The sequence below is a fragment of the Elgaria multicarinata genome, chromosome 17 (assembly GCF_023053635.1).
Source record: "Elgaria multicarinata webbii isolate HBS135686 ecotype San Diego chromosome 17, rElgMul1.1.pri, whole genome shotgun sequence".
In the NCBI taxonomy this organism is placed as follows: Eukaryota; Metazoa; Chordata; class Lepidosauria; order Squamata; family Anguidae; genus Elgaria; species Elgaria multicarinata.
The window spans coordinates 13,556,396-13,573,759 of NC_086187.1; the positions used below are offsets into that span (position 1 = coordinate 13,556,396).

Here is a 17,364-nt window from a genome sequence, read left to right on the forward strand (position 1 = left end):
ATAAATATTCAACTAATTGTTACTGTTTTGAATTTTATTGTTATTATCTTTCTTAGTGGGTCGTTGAAAACTGCTATTCTGAATAATGATTTTTATAATGTAGGGTAGGGGGGCACTGGGCATGAGTTTGTGGAACCAAGGGGGCGGTTCCCTGAAAAAGTTTGGGAACCACTGCGCTAAACCATGCTGCAGCATGGTTTAGTGCAGAGCTTTCCAAACTGTGTGTTCGTTAGTGGGTCAGCTGCAGTGTGGAGGTGTGTCACGCGAATGTAACGAGAAACCTCTGAGTCTATGTGAAATAAGCAATACCGACTCGCATGCATTTTTACGCAGCAAAGGTGCCGATTAGTATGGTGCACTGGTATATTCCCCTTCCGTCGTATCCGTATATGCACACCACGGTCGAGGGATCATACAGGTACTGCTCATGCGCAGTATGCATAATCGGGTCGAAACAGCTGATTCCACGTCACTTCCGGTGACGCGGCTGCACCTGAAGTGACGCATTCGAGAAATTCCATGGGTCCAGTTTTTTCATAGAACACCGTCTCAACCGCCGCTCAACAAAATTGGTTCAATGTGAAAAGTCTTGGAAATGTATGTTATTATCTTGCAAATCATATATTTTTTAAAATATAAATGAAAGGTTTTCATGAGATACGTTGTGTCTCCATACATTTCGTTATTACAATTTATGTATGTGTCTGTATCTCTTATAAGGGGTTAGTTTAACCTCCAGTTTGCTAGTAAAACTGAATTACTGTGTCGCGAAATGATGCATTTCTAAAAAGTGTCACCAACATGAAAATTTTGGAAAGCTCTGGTTTAGTGTGTTGTCTGTATGGGGCCGTAGACTAAACCCATTCATTTCAATGGCTCTGTGCTGAGTAGGACTACCATTGGAGACTGCCCAATATGTTTACACAGAGCTCTTGCACACAGGGCGATCGCCATTCACTTCAGTGGGAAAAGACAGCTGTATGCATAGGCACTGAAATGAACAGAAGAAGTATGAGTACATTGGACCCTCAACATCTGCAAAGGTTAGCTGAATTGGCTAGGGATTCATTTCAGTTGGCTAGCAGTTTGTTTCCATTCCTGGTGTAAGATGCCTTGAGTCTTTTTTTGAGAAAAGCTTCAAATAAAATGAACAAGTTGTTATTGTTGTTATGGTTTTGAACAGTAATTCTCTTAACTGCTCTGAGGCCAGGATATTTTAAAGAACGGTCTCCTCCCATATGAAGTGACCCGAATATTGAAATCGACACTGCAGAGATGACTGTGTTCCCTGCCTTCAGAGGTGGGGTTGAAGGACAGAATTGTCTCTCTTGTGGCCAGTGGAGGCTGGGACCTCATATGTCGATAAGGCAGTGAATCCACTCTGGGTTTCAGTCTGCCAGTTAGAATTCTAAAGGAGCTGTCCAAGGTGCTGAACCCATCTGGGGTAGGGGAGAGATAAAGATTAGCACCTTGGACAGCTCCTTTAGAGTTTTGACTGTTTCTGACCGAAACCCTGAGTGGATTTACTGGGGGGCCCCCTGACATCAGAGCCACCAGCCTCCACTGTTTATGGCACCAAAGCTATAGCATGCCTGGCTCCCTTTTCAGCAAGATATGAAAGCTTTTTTATGAGCATTTCTATCTTTTTAATGGATTCAGTATTTTAATGAGCTGAACTGTCCTCTGACTTTTATTGATCTGTTTGTTTGCTTGTTATTTCTATGTTTCATCTTTCCTCCAAGGAGCTCAAGACGACATAGAGTGATCCAACCCCCCCCCAAACCCCCATTTTGTCCACAAAACAACCCAGTTTTTGTTTCGTCTTTGTCATTTTGATTGTATTTATTGATGTTTTTATGAGTTTCTGTTGGCTGCTTGGAAGACCTTTTAGACAGAAAAGCAGGATAGAAATAATTGGAGACAAATAATAAATAAATCTTTCTGCCTAATTTAAACATAGGATGGATAACGAGTGTGTTGGTCTCCCGTTTAGAATTTTCTCATTTCCGTCTTACAGACAGATTAAAGGCCAATTCTCAAGCTCTTCTGCTTATAGAAATAAGTTTTAAAATGTGGTGACAAAACAAGGACGCCAGTACAAATAAGCCCAAATTCATAGCATCTTTTTAGATTTCACAATTTGCCAAGGACTGACTCATATTTTTCACATTAGCGGCAGATGAGCTTTTCTGAATATAAATGTTGTTGAATAAATGCAACGCGTTCACCAATTGTTGGCGGATGTCTGCCATGCCAACAAAAATGCTATGCAAATTACGCTAATTACATGCATCGGAAATATGTGAATTACTCACCGGCGATACGTTTTCTGACATGGCCTTGAGTGCTAAATTAACCCCAACCTATACTTCTAGGAGCCCACTAACAATGGAGGTGTTGTCCATTCTTGCTGCTAAATATTATTGCAAGAAGTGAGACTCTTCTTCTTTTTTAATTCTGCTATACTATCTATTTTTGTTTTGTTCCTGGTCATTTCCTAACCTGTTGAAGTTGAGAACGATTTCAGAAAATGTTGTCTTCTAACTGACTTTCCAATTTGCAGAATAATAGTTAGAAAGGACCAAAAAGAAACCATTGGCTGCATTTGCACATAACAATAAGCCAGAATTGTAGAGAAACCTGGCTTACCATAAGGGATTATTATTATTATTATTATTATTAGTAGTAGTAGTAGTAGTAGTAGTAGTAGTAGTATTTATACCCCACCTTTTGCCCAATACTACATACAGCCCATTTGCTTCTCCTTTTCTCCTCAACCACTAAACAAACGAGAAAGGTTTGCTTAGCTTGTCCAAACCGAGAATCCTGGCTTATCGCTCCCCTTACAATCCAGGAATCATAATTCAAGAACCAGCCCTGGCTTGTAATTCTGGCTTGTAAAGGGAGCAGTAAGTCAGGAAGCCCACAAACAGGACGTGAGTGCAATCTCACCCTGCCACTCATGTTTCTCAACAACTGGCACACACAGGCGCACAGCCTCTGATACCAGAGGTGTTATAAAGCCATCACGACTAGTAGCCACCAGTGATTTTCCAAAACGGAACATTTTCCAGTGCTTTATTTCCCCCCTGAAAATTTTCCGCTTCTTAAGTTTATTTCTTACAATAATTGAATGCCAATTGTAAATACGTTATTAGGTAAGCTTGGCAGCCTTGAAGTTGGGAGTAATGAGATAAGAGGTGCCCTGCTGGATCAGACCAAGGGTCCATCTAGTCTAGCACTCTGTTCACACAGTGGCCAACCAGCTGTTGACCAGGAACCCACAAGGAGGACACAGAATAACACCCTCCCACCCATATTCCCCAGCAACTGGTGAGCATACTCTTACTCCTCTGCTACTGGAGGCAGAACATAGCTATCAGGACTAGTAGCCTTCGATAGCCTTCTCCTTTATCTAACTCCCTTTTGAAGCCATTCAAAGTGGTAGCCATCACTACATCTTGTGGCAGCGAGTTCTATAGTTTATGCACTGTGTGCAGCTTACTTCTCTTCACCGTTCCTGCACTAAGAACTGGATGCTCTTTGGTCATGAGTAATTTTAGTCCTTGGGGGGTTGGGTGGATTGGTTTTTAGATCCCATTGCAGAAGAGGTGCAACCGGATGGTTGGAGCAAAGCAGGGCTTTAATTTCTGAAACGAAAGGAAACGTGACCTCAGCAACTTGGGGAAGGTGGGGTGGGAGAGAGAATTTGGATGGCCCCCAAATTCCAGGTAATAGTGCCATCCTCAGAAGTGCGGAACTAAAAACTCTGGATGCTGTTTGGTGTCGAGTATTTTTAGACTCTGGTTTTCTGAGTTCCTGTGCAAGGAAGTAGAGCAGGATGGTCATAGGAAAGCAGTGTTTTAATTTCTAAAATGAAGTGCGTGGTGGTGTGGGGTTCTCCGGTTTCATCTGGAAGGCCTGCTTTAATTCCAGTTGCCCTCCTAAAGTTTTAGACCACAACTTCCATACATCCCAGCCATTGTGGCCAGTGGTCAGAGATTATTTATTTATTTATTTATTTATTCATTACATTGCCCATCCCTGATTTGGAGTGAGGTTGAGATCCTGCAACGACTCTTCTTTGAACTGGGGGCGTCGGCCAAATGGGAGAGTTGCTGAGCATTTCGGTGTTCGGCCAAATGGGAGAGTTGCTGAGCATTTCGGTGTTCGGCCAAATGGGAGAGTTGCTGAGCATTTCGGTGTTCGGCCAAATGGGAGAGTTGCTGAGCATTTCGGTGTTTCTTAAAAAATGTTATTCTCTGTTAAAATTTTGGTAAGACAATTGCCGACCAATCCAAAGTAGCAGAATTCTTACCATACGGACACTATTTAAGGGACAGGTCATCCAGTTGCTAAGCAGCTGGAAATTGCAGTTTATGCCTTCAGTTCATGAGAGGCTAGTTTTATTGGCAGGACTAACATCGGGGGGGGGGGGGAGATAAAGACCCGGAACAACCTAGACGCCTGCTTTGAAGAGGGTAGCTCATTTTCCTCTTTCTCCTATTTTGTCTTGCGAATATATCTGTTGCCAAGTTACACTCTTCTAGATTGGCTTGTATGTATATTGGACATGTATGTCTGGTACGGCTATGAATTCTGGCCTTATTCTTGAGGGATGTCAAGTGATGCAAGGGGTTACACCAGGAGGTGTGGATGACATTAGATGGCATCGCGTTTTCATGTGTTCAAAGTTCTTCACATACGTGATCTAGCTCAGGCTTCCCTGACTCCAGATATTTCGGATTGCAAGTCCCATAATTCCTAATGGCCATGCTAGAAATAGAATCATAGAATCATAGAATAGCAGAGTTGGAAGGGGCCTACAAGGCCATCGAGTCCAACCCCCTGCTCAATGCAGGAATCCACCCTAAAGCATCCCCGACAGATGCTTGTCCAGCTGCCTCTTGAAGGCCTCTAGTGTGGGAGAGCCCACAACCTCCCTAGGTGACTGATTCCATTGTCACACTGCTCTAACAGTCAGGAAGTTTTTCCTGATGTCCAGCTGATTACAGCTGATCTAGCTGTAATTTGTATAGCGACAACAACCCTGTAAAGTGTATCAGCATTATTATCCCCCCTATTACAGTTGTGGGGACAGATTTAAGTGTGGATTGCCTAAGGCCCACCTAAGTAGACGTAATATTGTGATACATAGCTCGTAATTTTAGCCACTGTGCTATACCAGTTCTCTGGGTACCATTCCCAATATTCTTACTTTAGATAACTCTTAATGAATGCAATAAGGAAAAATCTATAATAGGGAACTATGATAAATTGGGGATTTTGCAAGACTACTGATGTGTGGGGGGGGGGGGCAGCTTGAAATAGGCCTGCCTGGTCTGCAGCCCCTGGTTGTACTCGCATGTACATACACACATATCCAGACACACACGGCTTTAGATCGTAATGGTGCGATTGTTTCAGAGTTCAATCCCGGGGGCTCTGGATGCCTGCTGTTCCTTGTCCATTATGGGAGAACGAGGCTTGCTGCCCTGCAGTAACTTTGGGAGAAAGAGGGAGCATTGCCAGAGCAGTGAAGGGATGTCGGGAGAGGCAGGTACAACGGAGCCCGCCTGGCAGTCCTGGTGGCGACGGGCGCTCTGTGGCACCTCCAGCCAAAGAGACCCGCTGGCTGCCCGTGGGCTAGGCCCAGACGGAAGGCGAGGAACGGCCTGAGCATGTGTCCTTCCACGGCCAAGGCGGAGCGGCGTGTGCGTCGCCAGGGGGAGTCCCTCGCCGTTCCTTCTTCCCTGCTGCGAGTCAGATGTCAGGCAGAGGGTGCGCATGACAGGCATAGATGTCCTTGTAACTAGGACAGCAGCATCCCAGGGCTTGGAAATAATTGGGCAGCTGGAGACAGGAGGGGGAGGGAGGGAGGGAGGGGAGTCCTGTGGAAACAGCGGAGGGCGGAGAAGAGGAGGGCAGCAGCAGCAGCGGGGAGAAGGATGGAATGTGCACGGAGGGCTCAGTAAATGTGGATGCCGAAAAATGAAGGGGAGGCAGCAGGGCGGGGGGGGGGGGTTGCCAAGCGCACCACTGGTTCCTCCCCCCCTCCACCCCTGCACAGAGGAGAGACTTTGTTAGCTCTGACGGAACCAGAGTTTTCTCCCCCCCCCCAATCAAATTAAATCCATCATTGACTGTTTCCCGGGTCACAATCCTCACCCATGAGGCTCTGAGTTTGACGCAGCTCTGAAGTCTCAAATTCAACATCTGCAGCAGCTGGCGCGGGAGACTGCAAGCCACCCGACGCATCTTAACGCCAGTGAGACTGTCTCGGCACCCAACGGGGTTGCCTTTGCCCTGGGCGACTTGCCTGGCTTTGGTCAGGGTGGGTGGGGGGAGAGCCCTGAAAACTTCCGTCTAGAATCATTGGTCTTCGTAGCTCGAGAAGTAGCTCTGCAGAGTTTCACGCTGAACCCAACCAGGCTGCAACCAGGCCCTTGAGAAACAGCGCAGCATGGTGGATGCAGAGCTGAGAACCGTGAGAGCCCGTTCCATATTTCATCTCTGCCTCGAGCTTGATAGGTCTCTTTGCTCCCCACTATCTCTCAGCCTCTGCCTCCCTTCCCACTCAACACTGGGTGGGTGGGGGAAACCACATTGGCTAATTTTACAAGGTTTTTGCAGAACTTACGTGAAGCACTCTGGACATCTTCAAGAGCACTAAACAAAAGCTAGAAGCGATGCCCAGTGTAGTTGCCCTGTAGTTCCTTCCTAGAACGGGAGGAGCGTTTTGCTGACGAAAGGACCCCTTCCGTAAGCGCAACTTTCTTCCCGTGAAAGGGAAGCTTCTGTGGGATCACCGAGCGAATACGTCGGATCCCTTCCTGTAACTCAGGGGTGGGGAAGCTCTAGAGCTGCCGCCCCCAACCTGGTGTTCCCCAGATGCGTTAGACCACAACTCCCCACGTCCCATCACATCGAGGGGGTGCCAGATTGAGGGAGGCTGGTCTAGAGGTTGCCGGACTACAATTCCCATCATCCTTGGGCATGTGCTGGGGCAGACGGGAGTTGCGAGTCCTACAACGTGGTGGTGGGGGCATCTCTGCGGTTCAGTACTGCTGGCCGTGCCACGGTCTCCGCCTCCCTCGGTCGCTCTCCTGACGTCTAACGATGCCCTTCCTCCTCCCTTGCAGCCACAGCCACTCTTCTGGTTCTATGGCCGCCGTGCGGGAATGGTCCTGCACCCGCTGCACGTTCCTGAACCCCGTGGGACAGCGGCAATGCTCCATCTGCGAGGCCCCCCGCCAGAAACCCGACCTCAACCACATCTTGCGCCTCAGCGTGGAGGAGCAGAAATGGCCCTGCGCCCGCTGCACCTTCCGGAACTTCCTGGGCAAAGAGACCTGTGAGGTGTGCGGCTTCACCCCGGAGCCCGGGCCCGGGGGCTCTCCGCTGCCCATCATCAACGGCGCCTTGCCCAAGGCCACCATCTCGGTCGAGCCAAAGGGCCCTTGCAAGGAGGAGATGCCGACGGCCGAGAGCTCCGGCGAGGACTCTGGGGGGAAGAGCCCGGAGGGGGCGGGGCCAGAGGACGGCTGGGCCTGCCAGCGCTGCACCCTCCACAACACCCCCGTGGCCAACTCCTGCTCGGCCTGCGGGGGGCCCCGCAAGCTCTCGCTGCCCAAGATCCCCCCGGAGGCGCTGGTCGTCCCGGAAGTCGTTGCTCCGGCCGGCTTCCACATCGCGCCCGCCACCCCTCAGACTGGCGTGGCGGCGGAGACGCCGGAGAGCCACCCCGTTGCCAACCAAGGCACAGCCGCCCCTGAGCAAAACGGCCAGAAGATGCCAAGCTTTAGCCTTTTCTCCCCCGGCCTCCAAAACAACCCGGTTCCCCGCAGCCGCCGAGAGGTGCCCCCGCAGATGCAGCCGCCGGTGCCTGAGGCCTCCCAGCCCGCCTCGCCCCCGACGCCTGTGCAGAAGGCCCTCCGCTTCCAGGAGCTGATGGCCACCAAGCGGCTGAGCGTGCTGGAAGAGGAGATGGAGATCAGCCCGCCGGCCTGGAAGTGCGGCGCCTGCTCTCTCCTCAACGCCTCGGGGGCCGGCGCCTGCGAGGCCTGCAGCGCCCAGAAAGGCAGCGACACCATCGACTTGACGGGGGACTCGGTGCGGTTCACTCCCTGCGGCCCGTCCAGCCCGGACTTCACCACCTGGTCCTGTTCTAAGTGCACGCTGAAGAACCCCACGGCCTCCCAGCAGTGCAAGGCCTGCGGCTCCTCCAAGCTGCACGGCTTCCAGGAGCACGGCCTGCAGGGGGAGCCGCTTCCCAAATGCCCCGAGTGCGGGGGCTCGGACAAGGCGGCCTGCGCGGCCTGCAGCGCCAAAGCCCCCTCGGCCCGCAAAGTGGCCCGCCTCTTCCCCTCGCAGCCCCCGGCCGCGCCGGAGCGGCCCACCCAGTGGCCCTGCCCCGCCTGCACCCTGCTCAACGAGCTCCAGGCCAAGCACTGCGTGGCCTGCCACACCCCGCAGGGCTACATGGCCCAGCGCAAGGGCGCCAAGCCGCTCAGGCGCCGCGAGAGCATGCACGCCGAGAAGCGGCGGCAGACGGACGAAGGGGAGGCCAAAGCCCTCTGGGAGAACATCGTCTCCTTCTGCCAAGAGGTGAGTGCCTGCCCCGCCTGCCCGTGCCCGCTCCACCAGTGCCGGGCACCGGATTCTTGTTCGTTTTTTGAAAAGCCTGTTTCTGCAGGGTTCAGCGAGGGAGCACGCGGGCGGCGCTTGGTTGGGATCTTAGAACAGGGGTACAGAACGTCTTCGAACCCGTGGGACGAATTTCGTTTCGGAGTCCTTTCTGTGTGTGTGTATGGGGGCCGGGGAACGGTTGGCATTTCAGTGGTTGGAGGGTCCGAAGGCAAAAGGAGCCGACCCCAAATCCCAGTGCCTTTTATCTCAAAGCTCTTTACTGCCGGTAACTAAGGCCTAATCTACACCAAGCAGGATATTGCACTGTGAAAGCAGTATATAAGAGGCAGGAGCCACACCAAGCAGGATCTAGCGGTATGAAAGTGGTATGAAAGCAGTATACGGTATGTGTCAGTGGACCCCAACAGTAGTCAGTGTACTTCAATACCGCTATAAAGCAGTAGTGTGGCTCCTGCCTTTTATATACCGCTTCCATACCACTTTCATAGTGCAATATCCTGCTTGGTGTAGATCAGGCCTAAGACTTAGGAGAGATATTTCCAAGCTTTTCGAGAAACCGAACAGAAGGTAGAAAACCAGGAAATGTTCAGCAGTCAAGGGGAAGAGGTTTGAGACAGGGGACGGGGGTGTAGCCTTCTGGGGGGCCACGGAGGCTGGATTTGGTCTTTAGGCTTTGAGGTTTATTTATTTATTTATTTATTTCATTTTTTATACCGCCCAATAGCCGAAGCTCTCTGGGCGGTTCACAAAAATTAAAACCATCATAAAACAACCAACAAGTTAAAAACACAAATACAAAATACAATATAAAAAGCACAACCAGGATAAAACCACGCAGCAAAATTGATATAAGGTTAAAATACAGAGTTAAAACAGTGTAATTTAAATTTAAGTTAAAATTAAGTGTTAAAATACTGAGTGAATAAAAAGGTCTTCAGCTGGCGACGAAAGGAGTACAGTGTAGGCGCCAGGCGGACCTCTCTTCTGCTCCCCCCCTTAGAAGCTGGGGGGCAAAGGAGGGCTGCAAGAAACTGAATGGTCTGGGCCCCTGATCTTGGTGTGCTCCATACCTGCTTGTGTCTCTGCCATCACTAGACAGCCCCGAAGAAACGTCATGCACGTGTCCTTGGCTTTCGTGATTTAATGATGCTGCGTTGCAAGATTGGGCTTTCTGTGATACAGCCGGGAACTATTCCAGTGTAGGGACAGAACAATGTCTTGCCAAGTTCAAACCTTTCCACGGCCACCAAATCACAGGGCAGGTTTAAGTAAGTGGCCGTGTTCAGCCTCAGCCCTCATCTTCAATCCGGGATAGGATCTAATATAATGAATCTTGCAGGGTGGGTGTAAAACTTGCTGGGAAGGTATGCGAAACCCATTGAACGCACTAAAGTTCTATAGAAATGCATTATTTATTATTGCTGCTGCTAGTACTAGGTCTGTCATCTGATTAAAGACATCACAATCAATTAATCATGAATTTTAATCAATTAAATGTGCATGTGGAAAACTTAGTTCTTCTTTTCCTTTTCCTTTTTTAAAGTATGCTTTGCTTTTAGACGATGTATGCCTATTTCAGCAGGCCTCTTCTTAGGAGAGGCATTCTCCCTTCCCTCACACACACACACACAAATTCCTCTCCCAAAAGGCCATGTACAGTTTTTGAAACCACTTAGGTTTACAAGGATTTATGTTTATCTTTTTTCAAAAAGTGCTGACTGATTAATTGAGAGCACTGCCTTTTAATTGATCAAAATGTGTTTAATTAATTCAGCTTTGTTTGTTTGTTTGTTTGCTTAATTAAAATTATTTTTAGGCCACTTTTAAGGGGAAAACCCCCTCGAGGCAGCAAACCAATTAAATCAACTAAATGTGGCAGCCATTAGTAATACTGGTAGCATTTTAGGGAGCAGTATACACAGGCTAGTATAACTATTCTGTGCCCATGTGCTCTCTTAAGAACACAAGAAGAGCCGTGCTGGATCAGACCAAGGGTCCATCTAGGCGGGCATTCTGTGTATCCAGGCTTACTGCCTCTGATACTGGAGGTTGCACTTGGCCATCATGACTAGTAGCCATTCAGGGTTGACCAGGATGCTGAGTAAATTGGCAAAAATGTTGAGCTGTCTTTCAAGCTCTTTGCTATTATAGTTGTATAAGGTCCTTTCCTAATCTCTCTCTCTCTCTCTCTCTCTCTCACACACACACACACACACACACGTGCTGTCTACCTGAATCAGAAGGTCCCAGTTCAATCCCTGGCATTTCCAGGTAGTGCTAGGAAAACTCCTAGCTGAAGTCCTACAAAGCTACTGCCAGTCAGTGTCAGCAATACTTAGCTACTTGGACTCAGTGGTCCCATTCAGAAGACACCTTAAACAACAATTTCAACTATGGTGGTTAAGCCAGAAAGCCGGGCTGTGTTCACCACAGTAAATAAGGCTTTCTGGCTTAACCACCGTGGTTAAAGCTGTCGTTTAAGGTGTCTTCTGAATGGGACCACTGAGTCCAAGTAGCTCAGTATTGCTGACACTGACTGGCAGTAGCTTTGTAGGACTTCAGCTAGGAGATTTCCTAGCACTACCTGGAAATGCCACAATAAGGCAGCTTCCTATGTGCTATGAATATGACCTGAGCCATTTGGTGTGGTTCCATCTGGTGTTGATTACCAGCTGCTGCACTGACCATCTTTTCATATCTCATCTCCATCAAAAGATATTGTGTGTATCGTCCGTATTGATGACTGTGATCTGATTTTCTATTGCACCTTTCATACACAGGTCTCCTTCGTTGTCTGTTAATAAATCCCCCCTCCAGCCACATTTTATGCATTTTTTATGTAATTTGTGTTCTGAACAAACTTCTTCCCTTGCTTTGAATATCTTGTTTGGGGGCGGGGGGAGGAAGCACATTCTAGGACAAAGTGCTTCCTCTCCCCACTTTCCAATTATGCACGATAGATTGATTGATATCCCTCCTTTTCCCACCAAGGAGCTCATAGTAGTTTACATAGTTCCATCTCTTCATTTTATCCTTGCAGCGACGTGGGAGGCAGGTTACTCTGGGAGTGAGGGGGTGACAGAGGTCACCCAGGAAACATCGTGGCTGTGTGAGCTTCCTCCGTCCAGTGTTGGTCATTACCGTTAAAGCCCTACATGGTTTGGGTCCAGGTTACCTGCGGGATCGCCTTCTCCCATACGGTCCGCCCTGCACACTCAGGTCCTCTGGGGAGAACTTACGTCAGTCAGCCAAGACTAGGCTGACATCAGTTTCCCAGAGGACCTTTTCTTCTGTCGCCCCTGGATTATGGAACGGCCTGCCGGAGGAGATTCGTAATATTAACTCCCTCTGTGATTTTAAGGCAGCTTTGAAGACTAGCCTTTTCCGGCAGGCCTACCCAGATTCATGCAAAATCAAGAATTTTAAAGATGTGTTGATTCCTGTACTAATGTTGTTCCCCACCTCGATCCAAAGGGAGAGGCGGGTAAGAAATTATTATTATTATTATTATTATTATTATTATTATTATTATTATTACCTCCTAAGACACTGTGCTGGCTGTCAGCGCTAGGTCATCTTTGTGCCCTTCGAGCCCTGTAATGAACAGAATCACCAAAGCACGGGGGACTGAGGGATGTGTTTCTTCCCTCGCTCCCTCTCCTGACCCACTTTAGTAAAATCTGGCTTAAATTCTTTGGAGTCGTCTACACTGGTTCACGCCATACTGCCAGCAGTGCCCTCTTTTCTCCCGCGGGCCAGCCCACGTGAAGATCCGGCCTTCTCGGCCAGCCTTTTTCAACCCTCCAGATGTTTTGGGCCACCCCCAATCATCCCTGGCCCTTGGCCGTGCTGGCTGGGGCTGATGGGTGTTGAAGTCTGAAACATCTGTCAGGCACACTGTAGGGGAAGGTTGCTCTAGGTTCCCTTGCTAAAGAAGTCAGCGAAAGAGTGCTCAGTCCAAGTAAGGACTTTGGGATTTTTATTTTATTTTATTTTAGCCTGGTGAAATGATTAGCAGGACCGGGTGTCTTCTGGGGTCTCCCTTGGCAGCCTTTGGAAAGGGGCACTCCCTGCGCTCATTAATAACGAACCACACAGAGGCTTTAATGATCAAGTGCTGTGAGGTTCTCTCTCTCTCTCTTTCTCTCTCTGTGGCCTGTGGTGATAGAAGCCACATCAAGGCAGGTCTGAAATGAAATTTAATCCCGTCGGACTTCAGAGGGAGAGACGCTCAGGAACAGCAGGTGGGCCTTCATACTGGGCTTCCGCCTTGCCAGCCAAGCGGCAGTGGCCTGGTGTGTGCGTGTGCGTAGATCACATTTTCGAATTCTCTCACTGCATCCCCTCCAAATCCTGATACAGTCCCGATGCTTGCAGGGGCGGAAAAGGCAGACGCCCTTCCCAGACGCCTGAACTTACTTGAGGGCATCATCCCATTTCTGTGCAGGGGAGAGGGGGAGGCAGCTGGTGTGCATTTGCTGTCGCTTGCCTGCCTGCAGCAGTAGTATTTATTTATTTGCAATGTATACTGCTCCATATCCTAAAAGATTCCGGAGCGTAAACACGGGAATAAAACCGTAAAAAAGATTAAAACAGCATATTAAAATCCATCAGTTTGAAACAGAACACCAAGAAAAACGGTCGCTGGTCTGTTGACGAATGCTTCCTGGACAAGAGCTGTTTTTAGTAGGCACCGGAAGAAGCACAGTGTGGGCACCTGCATGACATTCCAGGGTCAGGGAGTTCCAAAGTAAAGGGGCCACCACGCTAAAGGCTCTTCTAGTGGACTCCAATATTCAGTACTTAGTGTGAGTGTTAGAGAGAGAGAGAGAGAGAGAGAGAGAGAGAGAGAGAGAGAGAGAGAGAGAGAGAGGTGTTACCCAGGGGAAGGGAACTTAGTTGGGTGAGGTGGGGGTCTTAATGTGCCCCCCATGAGTGGGATGGGGACATGCGGTGAAGATGAATGGGCCCCAGCCAAAGTTCTAAGCACATAACAGTATCAGAAGAGCCCTGCTGGATCAGACCAAGGGTCCATCTAGTCCAGTACTTATCCAGTACTTTATCTCAATTTTAGAATTTCTGTAAACCGCCCAGAGAGCCCTGGCTATGGAGCGGTATATAAATGCAATAAATAAATAAATAAATACTCGGTTCACACAGTGGCCAACCAGCTGTCCATGGGAAACTCACAAGCAGGACATGAGTGCAACAGCACTCAGCCTTGCCCATGTTCCCCAGCAGCTGGTGTACATAGGCATAGTGCCTCTTGATACTGAAGGTAGCACAGAGCCATCAGGACAAGTAGCCGTTGATAGCTGTTTTGCCTGAGCTGTGTCCTCCCCAAGAGTGGGAAGGCACGGTGCAGGGAAAGCCCTTCACGCTAAGGGGCGTCCCCCGGTGATCTCCAGTGAATGATTGGAGATAACCAGGGGATTCCCGCTGCCTTCCCCAGGCACCGGCAGACTTCTGGCCAAACCCTCTGTGACCAGGTGGGGGACGTCCGCAGGCTGGAGGCTTCCCTCCCTGCCCTCTAGTAAGGCACTCAGGGCAGTGTACAGGGAGATATAAACAATGAAATGAACACAGAGGAATCACCCATTATAAAAATCAGTTAAAACCTGATCAGCCAAGTCCAGTTCACATTCTGTGCCAAAAGGCCTGGGCAATGTCTTCCCCTGGCACCAAAAGGACAAAGCCGTTGGTGCCAGACAAGCCCGCCTGAGGAGGGCATTATTCCACCCGTGAAGTAGCGCAACTGGAATTTCAAAGTATTTCTTTTCCACGATCTTGTCTTCACACCAACCCTGTAAAGTAGTTCTGTGTTGTTATCTTTGTTCTTATCCTCTCACACACATGCATGCACATGCACCCCAACCTAGAGAAGGGTGATTCTGTCAACCTCGATTTTATTCTGGTTCTTTTCTCTTCCCCGCCACCCTTCCCCCTACCCCCAAATGTGTTAAATTCATTCCATCCCGATTCTGCACTGGATTGCAACAACTAAAAAGTCAGTGTGAAGTTGTCTAGATGCATTTTATGTGCATTTTTGCAAACATCTGCTTCCCTCCCTCCCCCCCCCCCCGCCATTGAATAAAGCATTCATTTTTGTGTACATTTTTTGCAGACGTATGCATTTTTGTATACCGTTTTTAAATGCACATAGTTTTTCTTTTTGTTTTGGAGGGCAAACCGCTCACGGACCTGGGCTCCCTCGTAAGCTTGCCTTGCTTTTACACTTCTGATTAGGTTCCCCCAACTTCTGCTGCAGCCAATTTGAATAGAAGGGCCTCATTTAAAAACTAAGGGAGTGTGAACCAAGTACTGAGCTGCACTAGTCTCCAGTGAGTGGAAATTTAAAGGGAAATTTAGGTCAGTTGAACCCCTCTGGGAATGCAAGTGTCTGACTCACTATATGCCTTACCTAACTGTGCAGGCTGGTTGTATCAACTGGCCCTCGGATAGCAAGGACTGGGAAAGGCATCCGCCTGAAACTCTGGTATTCACAGGACTGGACTGGCTGGATGGTGGGCAGCTACTTCTCTTGTTTGTCCCTTTTGAGCATGGCTCTATCACAGGGGTGAGGAACCTCAGCTGTGAGGGCCAAATCTGGCCCCTTTGGGGTCAAAAGACGGCCCTCCAAGGTTCCCCAAATGGCCCCACCTAGTATCCGCCAACACCAACTATTGGCTGGTTTTCCGGCCAATTTCCCCCCAATCTAAAATACTGACCGAGTTCAGACAACACGTTTCTCAACGGTGGTTTTAGAACTCCACGGTGGAGTTTTTACGCCACCGTTGAGAAATGTGTCGTCTGCCGGGGAACATCCATTCCACTCCGCTGAATATCCACGCTGCGCAGAGGAGAGTTCCTGCACAACTGTTGCATTGCATGTTGTGTGGAGGGCTCCGTAGAGCTTTCCGTTGCGTTGCGTTGACTTTTCCCACGGGCTACCGAGTTCCCTGGCGAGAGCGGCGAAAGGAGCGAGAGCCGCGAAAGGAGATCCGCCGGGATTGTAGTTTTTTCAGCAATGGCTGATGGGATACCATCGGGAGAACCGGGGGAGGGGAGAGGGCGGAGGCACTGTCCATCAAACGTCGCGATGGATTTTACTCCACCCCACGGTAGCCCACAGGCACACAGTGGTCGTGTTAGAACATGTGTGGGGAAGTGCCCCCTAGAAACTCAACCGTTGAGTGGGGTTTTCGCACTGTGCTGAGTAATGTGTTGTCTGAACTGAGCCTCTCTTAAGTCCTAGCTACTGACGAGAAGATCTCTAAGCAACAATATTTGCCCTGCCTATTTTGCTTTTGACCCACCCCTGGAACGCAGCCGCTGAGAGCTTCCCTGAAATTAAATCTGCCCCTCTAGCCATAAGAGATTCCCCATCCCTGCTCTTATGACCTGCTTCCCAGGTTGATGCGGGCCGCGCGTGAGCATTGCAACACTGCCGGCCAGCCAGGGCAAAGGGAGCTCCTACTTTGGCCTGAAACGGAAACCCCGGCGCATTGAATCCTTTCGTTTCCTCCCTGCAGAACAAAGTCAACTTCGTGGACGACAGCTTCCCCCCGGGGCCCAATTCGGTGGGCTTCCCCGAGGGGGACAGTGTCCAGCAGCGAGTGAAGCAGTGGCTGAGGCCGCACGAAATCAACTGCAGCATCTTCAAGGACCGTTCGGTCAAGTGGTCTGTTTTCCGGACACCCCGGCCCTCGGACATCCTGCAAGGGCTCTTGGGAAACTGCTGGTAAGAGACCCCAGCCACCGGATCCACCCACCCTGCCCTCGGCTGTGCGGAAGTGCCGCGGCTGGTGCCCGTTGTCCCCGAGGGGGAGAGTGCGTTCTATGGGTCCTTGCGGCTATCAGAGATGATCGCTGGCCTTCCTGCAGTTGGCTTCCCAGCCCCGAGTGCAAGCAGTGGAGGTGGGTGGCTCTGATGCCAGTGGGGCGGTGAATCCTGTCCGCACCTTGGACAGCTCCTTTAGAGTTCTGATTGGTTCTGACTGAAACCCGGACAGGATTCGCCGCCCCACTGGCATTGGAGCCACCAACCTCCACTGAGCGCAAGGATATCAAGGCTTTTTCTGGGATATTTCCCATCCAGATCACGTCCTGCAGGTCCCAGTCTTGGAGCCTAGGCAGCTAGTTCTTTAGGGAGCCCCTGATTTCCTCACTCCCAGTCTTCCCTCCCAGCCTCCACCACCTCCTCCCCACGCGGCCCGTCTGGTCCCACATCACAGGGTTCATGGGTCACATTTCCTCTTTCCTAGCTCTGGTTCTCTCTGCTTAGTGTAGGCATAGGCTGCCCTCTGGTGGCATTGATGAGACTTGCATGCCATCGGGCCGTTTTCCTGGTGGGATATAAAGGAAGGGACAGCATGAAGACCTGCTTTAGTAGGGTGACCCTATGAAAAGGAGGACCGGGCTCCTGTATCTTTTAACAGTTGCATTGAAAAGGGAATTTCAGCAGGTGTCATTTGTATATATGGGGAACCTGGTGAAATTCCCTCTTCATCACAACAGTTAAAGGTGCAGGTGCCCTGCCCTCTTTTGAATCTGGTCACAGTATAGCTGCAGTATAGCTCCTTTAGCTTTAACTGTTGTGACGAAGAAGAAATTTCACCAGGTGTGACATGCATACAAATGACACCTACTGAAATTCCCTTTTCTATGCAACTGTTAAAGATACAGGAGCCCTGTCCTCCTTTTCATAGGGTCACC

General features: G+C 49.7%; 1 protein-coding gene across 2 annotated transcripts in view; it reads left to right on the forward strand.

Moving 5' to 3' along the window:
* The window catches only part of CAPN15 (calpain 15), a 121,385-nt gene that overhangs the window by 81,102 nt on the left and 22,919 nt on the right, over positions 1–17,364 (forward strand). For both annotated transcript variants that reach the window (XM_063143069.1, XM_063143067.1), the window contains exons 3-4: positions 7,143–8,607; positions 16,182–16,390. In XM_063143069.1, the coding sequence (XP_062999139.1) occupies positions 7,143–8,607; positions 16,182–16,390 (1,674 nt within the window). The remainder of the gene's footprint in view (positions 1–7,142; positions 8,608–16,181; positions 16,391–17,364) is intronic.